We start from the raw sequence: 16,342 nt of genomic DNA on the forward strand, positions 1-16,342 counted from the left end.
AAACCAGACCAGCTTCCCACTGAATGCAGCAGAGTGCATGGCTGACACCACAGGGAGCAGAAGAACCATCCATCACAGCTTGGCCCAAATTCCTGACCTACAGGATGATAAAAAACAATAAATCACTTTTAGTTTGAGCCACTAAGTTTTGGGATGACTTACTAGCAGCAAGAAGCCAGTAGCTTCTATTTTCATGCTCTTGGGAATGCTTTCTCTTAGAAGCCAGCCACCATGTAAAAAGCCAGAAGATACTCTGAGAACATCATGCTATGAGGAAGCCCAAGCTGGCTAAGGCAAGGGGCTTTGTGGAAGAGCTCCGAAGCTCCCTAGACAATAGGCCTAGCTCAACCAGAATCAATCATGCAGAAGAACCAGCTATGCAATCCACAGAATCAGGAGAAATTAAAAACCAAAACAATCATTGTTGTTTTAAGCCCTTAAATTTTGGTGTGGTTTGTTACATCGCAAAGGATCATTGGAACACATGGCCACTGCACTCATGGGCCCAGTGCACAAGCACCAACAGCGTCTGGCTGACATCCGCCAGATGCATCATTTTGTCCACCTTACTGCCCGGTGCCTTCTCTGCCATAATTGCTTCCTAGTAGACACCGTTATAAGTCCAAAGATTTTTGTGCCCACACTCATAGGTCCATCCACCTTCTTCTTTCCCCAAATCTTTACTTCTCATGGTGTTCTCCCTCTGTATGTCTATGTGTCTGTGTCCAAATTTCCCTCTTCTTATCAGGACGCCAGTTGTTGGATTAGGGCCCAATCTAATCCAGTATGGGCTCATCTTAACTCGATAACACCTGTAAAACCCTATTTCCAAATAAGGTAACACTCTGAGGTTCCTGGTGGACATGGATTTTGGAGGGACACTATTCAGCCCAGTACAGTCCCCAAAGACGAATAACTAACCAGATAGCTCTGTCCTTTTGTCCACATAGACATGCGGCTTCAGAGGCCAACATAGTAGGTATTACTACACACTTATCATGGTGTACATCATTGGATAACTGGACAATTAAAGTTTTCCCCTAGCCTGTGCCAGAGCCAAAGTGTAGTGGTAAACTTTGCTAAGAACATTCTCTAGTTCAATGGTTTCTAAACTCCTTTACCCACAGAAACCTCTGTTCAAATGAAGTTTTACTAGGAGTGTTCAGACAAATATAATGGATAAAAGTGTCTCTGGTAGAAGTGGAGCTAGAAGGACCAGGGACTCCTCATCCTGGATCAGATTATGAAGAAAGGAGCTTCACAGAAGATTACTGGAAATCCACTTATCTACTTTTTTTTTAACATATGTTAACTATTTATTATTATTTTTATGGGTAAGCTGGCACTTATCTACTTTTCTGTTTAGTTCAGGAAGCAGTTGATAAGTACCATGAACATAGAGCAAAATAGGCACATAAGGACTAAGAGAAGAGATAAAGGGAAGAATAAAATGAATTTATGAAGGGCTGGAGAGGAGATGGTTATGGCCACCGTAAGTATTTGGGAGAGGGAAAGTCACAAAATACCAATTTGTGGCCTCCTGGTAACACCAGGGGAGAGGGTAAAAGGATGACAGGAAAAGGAAGGGCCTCCTTATACAATGATTTATAGTGGTAGCTAGTGTTTTTATGGCCCTATGACAGACTCATAGATGAAGCTCTAGAGTTTCCTAGGTCGAGTTTGAGGCAATTAGCTACATAGTGCAGGCAAGTTTACACTAAATGTCTTAGAGATCTTCTGTTTCCCAAATACGTAGATAAACAGAAGACTTTCGTCTCCAGACTCATTAATCTAATAACTTCTGTGAGCACTCAGCATGCATACAAGGCCAAATAAAAGCATTCAATGTAAATAAATCAATAATAATTTATATCTTTTGATCTCTCCAAAGAGAAATGTTTATGTGTGGAGAAAAAAATAAATAAAATGACATTTAAAGGACGAAACATCCCTCCCCATAAACCCACAGGACATAAAAATAGTGAGACATAAGCCATTCGCTGTGACTTTAGAGTCTTTACCAAAGGGGGGAATTATCTGTCAAGACGCCAAGGCCTATGAGGCAATGGGTCTCGGTTAAGTTTTTCTAGAGTCCTGCTCCCAAGAAAGCACTTTAATTTGTTGTGTTAAATAGTTTAATAGTTTAACCTATTAATTCTCATATCTTAGAACTAGCTGAGTCTGATATGGGGCTAATAGCTAGTTGGGAACAATTCTGATATCAAAATGTTGCTAAGTAGTATTACAAGAATCTTGTGAGACCTGAACACAGGATATTTCGTCCAATGAACACTGTGCCACCAACTCCACCTGTGTGACTAGTTCTTTTTGGTGCAAGGGGCTGTCTTGCTCTGAGCTCCTATAATAAGATACCATAGGCTCAGTGTCTAAAAAAAAAAAACAATTAATTCTCACAGTTCTGGAGCTGAGAAGTCCAAGATCAAGGCGCCCACAGACTCAGTGTCTGGTAAGAGTTACTTCCTGGCTTGCTGACGGCCACCTTCTTGCTGTTTCCTCACATGGTGGAAAGAGAGAGGGCCATCTTCCTCTTCTTGTAAAGGCGATAATTCCATCACAGGGGATCCACCCTCTAGGCCTCATCTAACCCTAGTTACCTCCCAAAGGCTACACCTCCAAATACCATCAAAATGGGGTTAGGGTTTCAACATATGAATTTGGAGGGTCACACAAACATTCAGACCGCAGCAGGGGCTCTTAATCTTTTGGGGATCATGCACCCTTTTGGGAGGCCAGTGAAGAATATTCTTAAATGCAGTTTTGAAATACATGGAATGTATTTCTAGGGAGACTAGAAAAGCTACAACATACATGCCTGTGTATGTGAATGCATACACATATCCTCACCCACATATATGACAGTAAACATTATTTGGAGGTAGAATTCTGGTTTAGGGATCAACTCTGCACCCCCTAAAAAGAAAAAATAATATAAGAACACCATTCACATTAAAATACAGAATATTTTTTAAAAATAAATTTGTGATAAGGCAACATATGTCTTCTGTATTAACACATTAAATAATAAGATCTAGTGGCAGGACAAATAACAATCATCACTTCAAAGTAGTGATGACTATAGGTGATATATTGAAAGATCTACCAATAACTGTAATATGACGTTAAAATATCCGTGATTTCTATTGAACACAAAATCATAGGTTTGGCTAACTACTGAGGTGTGTTGCCTACGTTCATAATTGAAGGAAATGCTTATTGTCCAGTATGAAGTGAGTGAATATAAAATTGCAGTTTTTTCCCATTCACATACTCAGGCCCCCCCAGATTCAGAACTCCTCCACAAGGTTCTCTATGATTTCAAAAGTTCTATCACTTTTCTTTAGTTTTACTTTGGGCAGAAAGACAAGGAAGGGTGGCCATCTCAAAACAACACAGATAATGCATCATGAGTACTATATACTACACGAGACAGCATGATGTGTAATCCTGGTTCTAGGAGCAAAATACCTCAACTCAAATTTAAGCTCTACTACAAAATAGTGGAATGAGCTTGGGTAATAATCCAACTTCTCTGAAGCTCAGATTGTTCACCTACGATGTGAAGATTTTGTAACACTTGCTTTACCTAACACATAAGGCTGCTGTGAAAAAATAAGCAAGATGATGTATATGAAAGTATACTATAAGTTATAATGTGCTATAGAAATCTGTTATTATGATAGATATTTAAATACAGAAGCCTGAAAAGTGGTTCCAAAAGTCTTAATAAATTTTTTTAAATAGAGAGGCAAGATTTAAGACATCGACAGGGGGATCTTGAAACAAGTGGTATAAAGCCTGTCCTCTTTAGTGGTCTCTCTCTTGGGCTGATCCTGTCAAGACTCCATCAGTATTTGTGCCAACTCCTTTTTGCCCTGTGCTGAAAGAAGATGTAATTCAACTAGAGGTCTCAAAACTGATAAAATGGTCCTGAAGTGGAAAATGGGAGGAGATTACTGGCAAATGAAGAAAGATTTGTATTGAACTAACAACAAAAAACGTTCTCCTTTCCTCAGTGCTCACAAGGGGCAACAGGCCTGGATGAAGAAACATACCCTCAGAAACCCCTACTCTTACAGCTCCTGCTCATGGCTGTTCCAATGGAGGACATTCATATCTATCCCACCTCTGCCACCATGTCAGGGGCTACCATCCCTGGGGCATGGGCAAGAGGGCCGTTGTCATCAGTATCAGAGTTTCAAATCAATGGAGACGGAATGGAGAGCAGAAATTATCTGACCTCTACTGGAAAGGCAGAAAGCAGGCAGAAAGAGGGTGGGGTTGTTTCACAGGCCACTGTGCAACTAACCAGCCAGAGCAAACTCCTAAATGGGTCAGGCACCCTAGGGTGTCCCAAGTGCTGTTGCCAGGAGCTAAACATGCATTGGCTCAATAGCTCAATAATTCACCCAACAAACGTGTATCAAGGACCTATGTGCTAGGTACTGTGCAAGGTGCCGAGAGTAGGCACCTGGTTCTCCTAGGGTCCTGGTCTACCAGAGCATGAAGGTGCCCAAGAGTCCCTCAGTATAATTAACAAGAAAGAACAGAGAGGCCAGACACTCCATGACCAAGAGGTCCATTTCCCAAATGATGCTCTGAACCCAGGATGCAGTTGGTAAAAGGAAAGAGGCAGGAGAACTAAGATTTATCGAGAACCCACTCTGTGCCTGGAAGTCTACTGTAGGCACTTAACGTTGATTATCTCAAGACGTCCTTAGGAAAAAGGAAGAAAACGGGTCTTTAAGTGGAGAAATGGTTTGTTTGCCAGTTAGTCCATGCCTGGCCTTGGTTTTGAATCTAAGTCTGTCTGATTCTAAAGTGCATGATCTTTTTTCAGCCCACCATGCATTGCTGACACTGGGCCGACCTCTTGACCATTCAGAATCAGTTTCCTTATCTGGACATAACGATACTGTGGATCATCTGAGAATATGTATACAAGTGCTCCGTAAACTGTAAAACACTAAGCACATGTTACTGCTGTTGTAATCACATGTCCTTGTTGTTATTACCATCTTCAGAAATTTGGTATACAGTAAAACTGAATTCATCGGAAATCCTGGGCACCTAGACAATTCTACAATAAATGAGCCAAAGCAAGGAAGATAACTATATCACAGTAATGTCGGAAATAATATATTCTTCTCTTTCCTGATAATTGCTTTATTATTTCAAGGAAATTGGGTTTCTCCTAATAAGGAAAACAATTTGCAAACTAAGTCCCACTTAATACAATATTTAGTTTCTAAGGAGTTATGTAAAGCAAAAAAAAAAAAAGTAATAAAATTAATAATATTCCAAATGTGATAAGGAAATATCTTATTCAGCACTGAGGTGAGATCTAAGCTTTACTCAAGGGGGCAAAATTTTTCACAATTCTTGGGCAGCAGATCTGTGAAAATGGATGTGCAACGTCTTCTCAACTGCAAACTTATTCTTGATTTTTTTCCCAAAAGGTTTCATTGTGCTGGTGTTCACTGAAGTGCATTTGCTTAAAATAAAATGGTTTGTTCTGTAAATGTTTTAATGCTGTTTTTTCCTGTTTACAAAAATAACACCTGCTCATACTGGGGGGTGGAAAGATAAATGCAGATGAAAATTAAAATACCAGAGACAACCACTGTTAATACGCTGTGTAAACTTTTCGGCCAATTTTTTAACTTTTCAACAAGTTCACTACTCTATTTTGAACTCTGACTCCTCTTAGCAATCAGGCTTCTTTAGCGGATTGAGCAGCACTGACTTTCTATATATGGCAAAAACATCTTTCCTGATAAAGGGAATATGTTCCAATGACCCAACTATGCAGCAATGGATTAATAATATAAGAGATCCATGGATGTATTTTTTAAAACAGTTAAGTTACCATCTAAAACTCAAACTAAAGGAATTTTGTTGTTTCTGAAAACACAGAACATATCTGAGGACCCTGGGGAGAGGCAGGGGAGGATAGAGTCAGTTAAAAGAGGTGGTTCAATTGCCCCAGGGTGTGGTTTCCCAGGGCCTGCAGGTGGCGCTCCTGCGCTCCCACCAGCAATCTGGACCTGACTCCTCACCCCCATCCTCACCGTAGGGCTGGGGAAAGCAGTGTGGGAAAGCTATGCCCCATTCCTTCTGACCTTCCTTCTTCTCATTCTGCAAAGTAAAACTGGTATTCAAGTCTTCCTGATCCATTGATTTAAATAAAATGTGAATTTAGGGACTGCAGAGTTCCACATTTTCTTAAAGACCAGGGCTAAGTCTTTCACTTCAAAAAAGGAAATGACAAGATTAAATTTCCAAAGTCTGGCTGAGGTAATACTGCGGCATAAATACATTTTAATCAAAGTTAATCAGGTGAGGTGGGAAGCCGTTTCGGATTCCGTGTGAGGGCAGGGTAACTGGGGCAGGAAGAGACTCGGGGTGAGGACATTCATAAAGAAGACATGATATTTCCTAGCATGAACTGTTCACTTTCCACTGACTGGGAACAAATAAAGGGCAGGCTGAATTATTTTTGTCATTTGGTTGCAAATACAGGTAACACCATGCACACAACTTCAAGGATGTGTCACTGTGTGTGACACTGCTGGCCAACACACAGGACTCCCCCTTTTATTCATTCATCAAGAACCCAAGATCCTGGTGCTGCCGGGGATCTTTAAAAATCACCTAGAGGGGTGGGAGGGAGGGATAAATTAGGAGGCTGGGATTAATATATACTCACTACTATGTATAAAATAGTTCCCTATTTTATAGCCTCCCTCATGTGTAGCACAGGGAACTCTACTCAATGTTATGTAATAACTTATAAGGGAAAAAGAATATATATAAATACACATGTATATATGTATGACTGAATCACTGTGCTGCACTCCTCAAACTTACACAATATTGTAAATCAACTAATACTTCAATAAAAAATTTTTTTAAAAACAAAAAATTTTTAAATAAAAAATGAAATAAATTCATAAAATGGGGATTTTTAAAAAATAAATAAAAAATAAAAAAGTAAAAATCACCTAGTTTTCAAAAGAAGAGAGCAAATTCCCAAAAGGTGAAATGAATTGCTAAAGACCAAATCTCTAGTTAGTAACTAGAATGAAGTTGTTGCAATCTTGATTTTATTTTGCTTGTAGTCTCTCTGTGCTAATTTCGACGTTAAGAGCCTTTACACATACACTAAATAGGGTTACCTACATAAGGTAGCTGACCTATATCTCTTTTTACTTGGGATATTGTCGTCATCACAGTTTCTTTATAACAGCTGTACCATGACACTAAAGAATTAATGGTGCATATAAAAGAGTGACTTAGATGGTTAATTTTATATGTCAACTTGACTGGACTATAGGGTGCCCAGATATTTGGTCAAACATTATTCTGGAGGTTTCTGTGGGAGTATTTTGTACAAGATTAACATTTAAATCAGTAGACTGAATGAAGTACATTGTCCTCCCTCGTGTGGGTGTCCCTAGTGTGGGTGGGCCTCATTCAATCAGTTGAAGGCTTGAAAAGAACAAAAAGGCTGACCATCTCCCAATTAAGAAAAGAATTCCTGCCCGACAGCCTTTGAACTGGGACAACAGTTTTTTTCCTGCCTTTAGCCTTTAATTGAAATGTCAGCTCTTCCTGGGTCTCCAGCCTGCCAGCCTTCAGACTAGAACTACACCACTGGTTCTCCTGGTTCTCACACCTTCAGACTCAGACTGGAACCTACACCATCAGCTCTCCTGGGTCTCCACCTTGTCAACGCACCCTGTAGATCTTGGGACTGTCAGCTTCCATAAACATACGAGCCAATTCTTTATAATAAATAGAGAGAGAGAAAAGGAGAGAGGAACCGAGGGAAGGCAGGAAGGAAGGAAGGAAGGAAGGAAGGGAGGGAGGGAGGGAGGAAAGAAAGAAAGATTCTGTTTCTCTGGAGAATCCTGACTAATAAGTGAGCTTTCCTAATGTTCAGATGTTGTGTCTCTCAGGTGCCTCAAAATACACTTTCAAGGTGATTTTACAAGCTTTTGCACAGCTTCCATATAAACCATTTGGTACCACCACCATAGTTCAGATACATTAACGGACAAAGGGGCAGAATGAGTATGAACTCCCAAATATCACTGCTAAAATGAGTACTGTAATATTCTGGCTGTCTTACGTTGATTAGCTGGGAAATTTGGAGGTTAAGGTCCTGGACTGGTAAAATTCTACTACCAGATCAGAAGTCCTCTGGGAAAGCAGGTCAGCTTGTGGGTAGCTGGCCAAGGAAAGGGAAAAGAAAGAAGAGCCTGATAAAAAAATAGCAATAACTAGCATATATTTGGTGCCTATTGTATGCCATGCACTTTGCAACCATTCATTCATCCAGCAGATATTATTGAGCACTTTTTTTATGTGCCAGACATTGTTCAAGGTGCTGGGGATAGAGCCATGTAAACACAGACTTGTCTTCCTGCTCTCGTGGATCTTACAGTTTAGAGAAGGGAGACAGACAAGTAACAAATGTCATGGAGAAAAAGAAAGCAAAAAGAAGGGATAGGTAGTACTAGGTGGAAGGAATTATAATTTTTGAAATTTTCAATAGGGTTGTCAGAGAAAACATTCCTGTAGCCAAGATGACATTTGAGAATAGAGCTGAATGAAGAGGTGAGGAAACAAGTCATGTGGGGAGATATATGGAATCAGCATGCGCAAAGGGCCTGAGGCAGGTGGGTGTCTGTATGCTCAAAAAACATCAAGGAAGCCAGCAGGGCTAGAGCAGAGCTAGCAAGGGAAGAGCAGTAGTAGATAAGGTCACTGAAACAGCAATTAACCAGATCATGTAGAGTCTTGGGTATCTGTGAGACAGATAGTAACAGTGGTGTAAATGAGATAACTGGAATTCAGAGTGGTTTGTAACTTTCCTACAATAACTTAGCTAGTAAATGGTGGAGCCCAGCATAGACCGAAGGTACATCTGGGTCTAACACCCTTGCTCTTGCCACTTCATTGTATTATCTTTCTCCAGAAAAAGCTTAGAGCCTCTCCAATTGTTTTATGTATCCCTAGTATAGTAATTGCAATAAATATTTGCCTTTTTTTTTTACTATCCAACATATCACATATCCTTCCTATTTGGAGAGAAGTCCCCACTTGTGAGCCTCGGCTTGCCAGAGTAAAACCAAATGATCAGATACTCCTTCTCCCTAGCCCCTGGCAGCGGGAGTGAGAGCGTCGGACCTGGGCCAACTTCATGCCCCTGCCCTAGACTTTAAATCCTGAGGGGTAGTCCAAGATGGGGCATCTAGCAATGCTGGTGGCAAGTGTCTGTCAGCGGCAGTGGCGGCGGCAGCACCGTGACCCAAAGAGCCAGCAGCAGGACCTTGGCTGGAGCGCTGACTCCTCCCATTTTACCAGCTTGGTTTCATCACTGCTAACAATTTTGCAAGCCAAAAGAGATGAAGGAGCATCTTTTTCAGCTCCCATTATGCACTTCTGTTGGGAGAAATTATGTAAGACTTTGGACTGGAAAAAAAAAGTAAGATTATTGTGTGTCCTGTTCATTGTACCTTTCCTGATTATATCTGCCCTTTACTGTTTCTGAGCTATACAACTCTATAATTTGTAGAAAGCTGAAAACAATACAAACGATTCTTGTCCACAGAAATGCAAATTAGTTGTGTCAGATAGAAGCAATTGATTATTGCCTGTGGATAGATCCATATTACATGTGTTTGTTAATGTTAAAATTCATTTCAGCATTCCTTATGTTGCTGTATAAGTGTGTGGTACTGTGAATTCTCCTTTCAACCAGTTGTAACTTCTTATCAAGTTCCCTCAATAATTAATGAGTTCAATAAAATCTATGCCATGTTGCATTTATTTGTTAATTCATTTCAGCATTCCTTATCTGCCTACGTATATGTGTGTTACTTTGAATTCTTTCAGCCTGTAACATCCCTCAACAACTGATGAGTTAAAATCTATAATGCATGTTCATCTTATATTTGTATCAGAGGCATGATTTTTCCACTTAAAAATACTATTCTCTAACAATAGTGAACAGGAAAATCACATCACTGTCCTGTCTTTAGCTCAGAGCTCTCCCCCACCCCCGACCTCCACCCCCTGCACACAGCCATGTACTTCATGGGGCAGGAGACCCAGGTGCTGGTTTTAGCTCAGACCTTAACCAATTCATTAATTCATATAGCCTCCCTGGACTTCAGTTTCCTAATCTGTGAAATAAAGAGAATGGATTCAATATTTCTGAAGAGCCAACTCAGCTCTAATTCCTTCTGACTGTGTTACATATCTTTATGTTTTCTCGCCACTATCCTTTGTGAGTTTCTCATCCCTTTACCCAGGTTCTGCTGTATTTATTTCACTTTTCACCACAGCATTCCCCGTTTTCCTTCTCTTACTTTCTCAAGGCACAATTCCCCTGTATTCAGCTTCGTGTCTCCCCACATCCCTACACACACACACACACGCACGCGCACACACACACACACACACACACACACACGGATGCAGACCCCTTTATGGGAACCGAAAGACTATAACAAACCTGTACTTATTACAGGATTACACGGTAGAAACAAGTCATTTCCACTCTGCTTTGCCCTTAATCCCCCCCAAAGAAACTACCTCAAAACAAAAAAAAACAAGTACTTCACTAAAAAACAAACCAGTTGAACAAACAAACCACTTTGATCTCACTGTTCAGTTTAACCCAGAGGTAGATGAATAATAGCACAAGTAATGAGCTTTTTTTTTTTTCTTCTCTACCATTTCCCTTGCTCAGCTGGGTCAGAAGAATGCACATTCTAAGGATCTCTTTGTAGCAGACAACTGACTGCTCAGGCCTGCAATGGCAAAGACTCAGGAGTTCCTGATTCTTTTCCTGCATTTCACAGAACAGAACAAGAATCCTCAAGGTCAACCACCCTCAGGGAATCTGCTCTTACAAAATGCTTTCCTGTATATTTTTCTACCAAGTTCAGTTAAGAATTCAGATGGTATCTTTTCTATCTAAAGAAAAGACCCGGGGGGGAAAACCAAATTCGATTCTCCCAAGAGCTGTTTCTTAACATTTAATTGCAGGCCAGTGATGTGATGTCTAAGGTTTCTCACAGCTCATAAAATATCGGGGTGTTTGAAGGTTGGAGAAATTGTGCCAAACAAAGAAGGCGAGAGTAACTTCCAGGCCAAGGAAATGCATGTGCAAAGCACAGACTCTTCAAAGACCCCAGTTTTCTTGGCAGGGGGAGTAAGTAGTTCAATGTGGCTGCAGCAAGGGGCTGTGTAGGGTGGAGGACGGAGAAAGGAAGGGGATTATGAGGAGGTAGGTCTGCAGAGATAAGTGAGAGCCAAACTGCAAGGGCCAAACTGCCCCCGCACCTCGAGGGAGCTCACAAAAGGAGGCCTCCCTCAGATTGGCCTCTTTATAATCCAACAAAACATGGAGATGTGACTTAGGAAACTTCCCCTTCAAGGTACTCATTCAAACTAAGAGCGTTTCCCCACACACAACACCAAGAAGTCATTGGACCCTCATGTTTGCTGAAAAGTACAACTACAGAAAATGGATGCATATTTGGGAGTTGTTGCTCTTCTCCATACAAACATATGGGGGTGATGATCTTTCCCTCCCCACGCCCCACCCTCTCTCCAGTATTAAGAAGTCATTGAGCAATAGAAGTAAACAAGCATAGTTGCAATAACTCCAAATACTTTATGGTACATTCATAACTCAGGAATGTGGGTCAAAGAACATGATTATTCTTCGTCAGAGAATTTCAAATACATATTCACTTTGATTTTGGTCTCTTGAGGGACATATGGACAGGTGATGCTTCAGTCGCCTTGTTTCCTGGCTAGCACTGAAACCGAGCAGGACTCTGTGGGGCTCCTGGGCATGGAAGACTTTCTGTGTCTCCCATTCCTTGTTTCCAGGGAACAGACCCCACCCTTCATGACATTCCTTGAGTTCCAAAAGGGCAGATTAGAACAATTGCTAATCAGGGAAGGGAGGGGAACAGAGACAAGGGAAGAGCAGCCAAGAAACAATAGTGCAAGGGATACACATAACAATATCTTTAAGCTCTTTACAGAAATAAAACCCCCAACAAATGGAAGATGTCAGCATTCTTCATTCCGGAGGAGACCACCTGTCAAGCGATTACCTGAGACCAGATTAAAGGAGTGCAGGCCCTGCACACACCCTGATCTTATCAGCAACCCCGCCCTTGAACTATTGCTATAAAACTCCTCACCAACTCCTCCCGGGTTGGGACACACAATTTTGAGAGGCACAAGCCCACTGTGCCTGGCAAAGCAATAAAGCCATTCTTTTCTACTTTACCCAAAACTCTGTCTCTGAGATTCAATTTGGCACCGATGCACAGAGGCCAAGTTTTCAGCATCAGCACTGGGCTCTCTGCTGGGGCATGCCTCTCTGTGCCTGGTGAACTTATGAGGAGGAGAGGATTGGTAAGAAGGACTGCCATTTTGATAAACTCACACGGTTGCCTGAATCTAAGATCTCCTGCTCCAAGGCACAAGCAGCCTGGAACAAAACAAGAGAGCAGATCTGCCTTCAGTATACTCCCACCTCATTCTTGTCCTGTCTCTTCCCCACTGAGACTCACCAGCTGTCTTAAGCAGCTCAGGCTGCCATAACTAAATACCATAGACTGGATGGCTTAAACTTCTCACAGTTCTGGAGGCTGGAAAGCCAAGATGAAGGTGCCAGCAGGGTCAGTGTCTGGTGAGAGTTCACTCTCCTTGGGTTGCAGACAGCTGCCTCTGCTGCATCCTCATATGGCCTTTCCTGTGTGCTTGCCCAGAGAGAGAGCTATTCTCTGTCTCTGTCTGTCTTTCTCTCTCTCGCTCTCTCCCCTCCCCACTTCTCCTTCTTAAAATGGCACTAATCCCATAATGAAGGCCCCACCCCCATGATTTTATCTAACTTTAACTGCCTCCCAGTGGCCCCATCTCCAAATACCATCACATTGGAGGTTAAGGCTTTAACATACGAATGTGGGGGACAAACATTTAGTCCATAACATTCTGCCCCTGGCCCCCACCCCCAAATTCATGTCCTTCTCACATGCAAAATACCTTCATTCCATCCCAATAACCCTATAAGTCCTAGCTCATTCCAGCATCAACTCTAAATTCCAAAGGCTCATTTAAACATCATCTAAATCAGATACAGGTGAAACTTGAGAGATGATTCGTCCTGATGCAAAATTCCTCTTCAGCTGTGAACCTATGAAAACAGACAAGTTATGTGCTTCCAATATATAAGGGTAGGACAAGCATAGGACAGAATTCCCATTCTAGGAGGGAGAAATAGGAAAAAAGGAAAGGGTGGCAAGTCCTAAGCAAGTCCAAAACCTAGCAAGGCAAACTCCATCAGATATTAAGCCTTGAGAAAACTCCTCTTCGGTTTGGTGCTCTGCCTTCAGAACCTACTAAGGCAGGGGTCCCTGGGAGTGGGCGCAGCAGTCCTCATGAACTCAGAATCTAATTTGGTGTCCTTCTTCCCTTTCCTTTAGGAAGATCACAAGCTCACAGCCAGATAGGTCTATGCCCCTGTCTTGTAGAATCCAAGAAGGCCAAGGGCCTTCCTTCACTCTGTCCCCTTCAGTTCAAACTGACAGTGTTTCTGCTCCTATAATCCCATAAACTTTTATCGATCGAGTGATAGTGCAGCCACACCCTTAGTGTTCTCTTCAGAACATGCTTTCTCACTTTTTTTAACAGGGACAGGATGAGAATTTTCCAAATCTTCAAGTTCTGCTTCCTTTTTGCTTAATAATTTCTTCTTCAGTTCCTCTCTCTCTTCTCTCATTCCTCAGTCAGGAGGAATCAAGACACTCCTTCAACACTTTGCTTAGAAATCTCCTCAGCTAAATATCCAGTTTTATCGTTCATAAATTCTACCTTCCACAAAACACTAGAACACAGTTCAGCCAAGTTCTTTCCCACTTTATAGCAAAGATCACCTTCCCTCCAATTTCTAATAATGTGTTCTTCACTTCCATCTGAGACTTCACCAGAATGGCCCTTTAATGTCCATATTTCTAGTGTGCACTTCAAAACTCTTCCAGCCTCTTGCCCATCACCCAGTTCCAAAGCTGCTTCCACATTTTTAGGTATTTCTTACAGCAACACCCCACTTCTCAGTACCCAAATCTCTCTTAGTCTGGGTTCTCCAGAGAAGCAGAACAAATATATAAAGAGATTTATTATAAGGCACTGGCTTACACAATTATGGAGGCTGACAAGTCTCAAGATCTACAGTCAGCAAACTGGAGACCCAGGAGAGCCAATAGAGTCCAAGTCCAAAGGCAGGAGAAGACTCATGTTCCAGCTCAAAGGCAGTCAGGCAGAGAGAAAGAATTCTTTCTTACTCAGCCTTTTTATTCTATTCAGGCCTTCAGTGGATTGGATGAGGCCATTCACACTGGGGAGGGCAATCTGCTTTACTCAGCCTACTGATGCAAATGTTAAGCTCATTCAGAAACATCCTCACAGACATGCCCCCATATTATGTTTAACTAAATATCTGGGCACCCCATGATCTGGTCACATTGACACATAAAATTAACCATTACACCAGGTCAATCTGCCTTAACCTGCTTTCTTGTTTTTTCCTCACATGTCTAACCCTAACCTCACCTGTTCACCACAATTTTCTGATTTTGTCCAATAATCAGAATCTTTCTAAGAGACTGCTTGATTGCTCTAAAAATTACTACTAAGATATTGGTAAGTGCAAATGACTTAACAATTATTCTCACTACTGCATTTAACCTGCACTTTACTTAAGGAAGAAAAAATTTTTATTTTGGTAAGATACATATAGCATAAAATTTACCATTTTAACCATTTAAAAATGTACAGTTCAGTGGGATTAAGTACCTCCACAATGTTGCACAACCATTACCACTATCTAGTGCCAGAATTTTCTCAACACCTCAAAAGGAAACCCCATACCCGTTAAGCAGTCACTCCCCACTCCCCCTCCCCCAGCCCCTGGCAACCGTCTCCATGGATTTGCCTATTCTCTTATTTCCTATAAATGGAATCATACACTATGTGGCACTTGGTATCTGGCTTCCTTCACTTAACTAAGGAAGAATGTTAGCCTCCTTAGCTAAGGGAAGGTGAAAAATGGAAAGTAGAATATATTTTGTGAAGTAAACATTTTGAGGTATCTTTAAAATCACACCAACTACCTATTTCGTTGTTTTACCAAGATTTGGAGAACTCATCTGCGATTCCTCTGCCCCAGACATTGTGCTTTATGTTATTAATTCTTGCTTTCCATGGAGGTGTGAGGCAGCCAGACACAAGCTGGCATCAGAACAGGGTGGCAAATGTGAGGTCACTTCAGGGGATCTTCTTCCCCCACCCATCAGGGAGGCCTTCCTTCCCTGAATGTGACCTGGCAGGACCATGGGGTCATAAGGTCAGGCAGCCCTGAGGGGCACAAAGATGTTTGCCTCCCAACACGTCAGGTCTTGAGGAAAATAAAAAGCAAGTATGTCTCTGGCAGAAAAGTAAATTATTCATGGGCTTTATTTAAAAAGAGAGACCATATTCGTAGGGAAAAAAATGGATGTCATTTCAATTCCAAAAATCATTTCCAGAAGAAGAAGATTTTGAATCAAATGTGAGTCAAGGATACTCCCTTCCTGTTTCACACAACACAGCTCCAGAGCTATGGAAGGACCCCAGGTTTGCTAGATGCTGGTTTCTACAGTGAGGGAAATCTGAAAGAAGGCATAGCTTTATAGGGACTGTCCTGCACAGATGGCCAGCCCAGACTGCAAGCCTGTTGAAGTTTTGTGGGAAAGGAGCAGCTTGGCAGCCCTCAGTCTAAAGGGTCTAAGAATGGCAGCCAGAAGGGCACAGGGGCCGCTTCAAAACACCCAAACCCTGGAGGCCCACTCAGGGCTTCAGCCTGGGGCACAGATTTTATGTGCTGCCAACTCCTCAGCTTTATGTGATCTGACATACATACCTATGCGGAGGCTTTACTTTTCCTTTTCAGCTCTTCCTTTTTTTTTTTTTTTTTTATACCAATCTCGCATTTTTATTAATAACCAAACACAAAAAGGTTGTAAATATTTTTAGTCTTTGTTTCTATCCTGTTACTATTAATATTTTTGCTAAGATTAAAGTCTGGATTCATCCTCAAATGCATTCATGTTGTTTTCCTGCTTCTGTTTCAAAATATGGACCACATAGTCTTTATTTTTTTATTCCCTGATGACCAGTTTAGATTTAATCATATACACAGAGCTTCAGCAACTCGCTAAACAAATCCATGTGTGGGTAAAAGGAACATGGC

At 41.5% G+C, this 16,342-nt stretch overlaps 1 protein-coding gene and 1 long non-coding RNA gene across 2 annotated transcripts in view; one reads left to right on the forward strand and one right to left on the reverse strand.

Annotated features, from left to right (window-relative positions):
• The window catches only part of EDNRA (endothelin receptor type A), an 87,333-nt gene extending 82,406 nt beyond the window's left edge, over nucleotides 1–4,927 (forward strand). Inside the window, exon 6 of the mRNA XM_059922578.1 lies at nucleotides 4,859–4,927. Coding sequence (XP_059778561.1) covers nucleotides 4,859–4,876 — 18 coding nt within the window. The 3' untranslated portion in view covers nucleotides 4,877–4,927. The remainder of the gene's footprint in view (nucleotides 1–4,858) is intronic.
• Nucleotides 1–16,342, reverse strand: part of LOC132365810 (uncharacterized) — an 80,905-nt gene that overhangs the window by 39,167 nt on the left and 25,396 nt on the right. The window lies entirely within an intron of this gene.

The sequence above is a fragment of the Balaenoptera ricei genome, chromosome 5 (assembly GCF_028023285.1).
Source record: "Balaenoptera ricei isolate mBalRic1 chromosome 5, mBalRic1.hap2, whole genome shotgun sequence".
NCBI classification, from domain to species: Eukaryota; Metazoa; Chordata; class Mammalia; order Artiodactyla; family Balaenopteridae; genus Balaenoptera; species Balaenoptera ricei.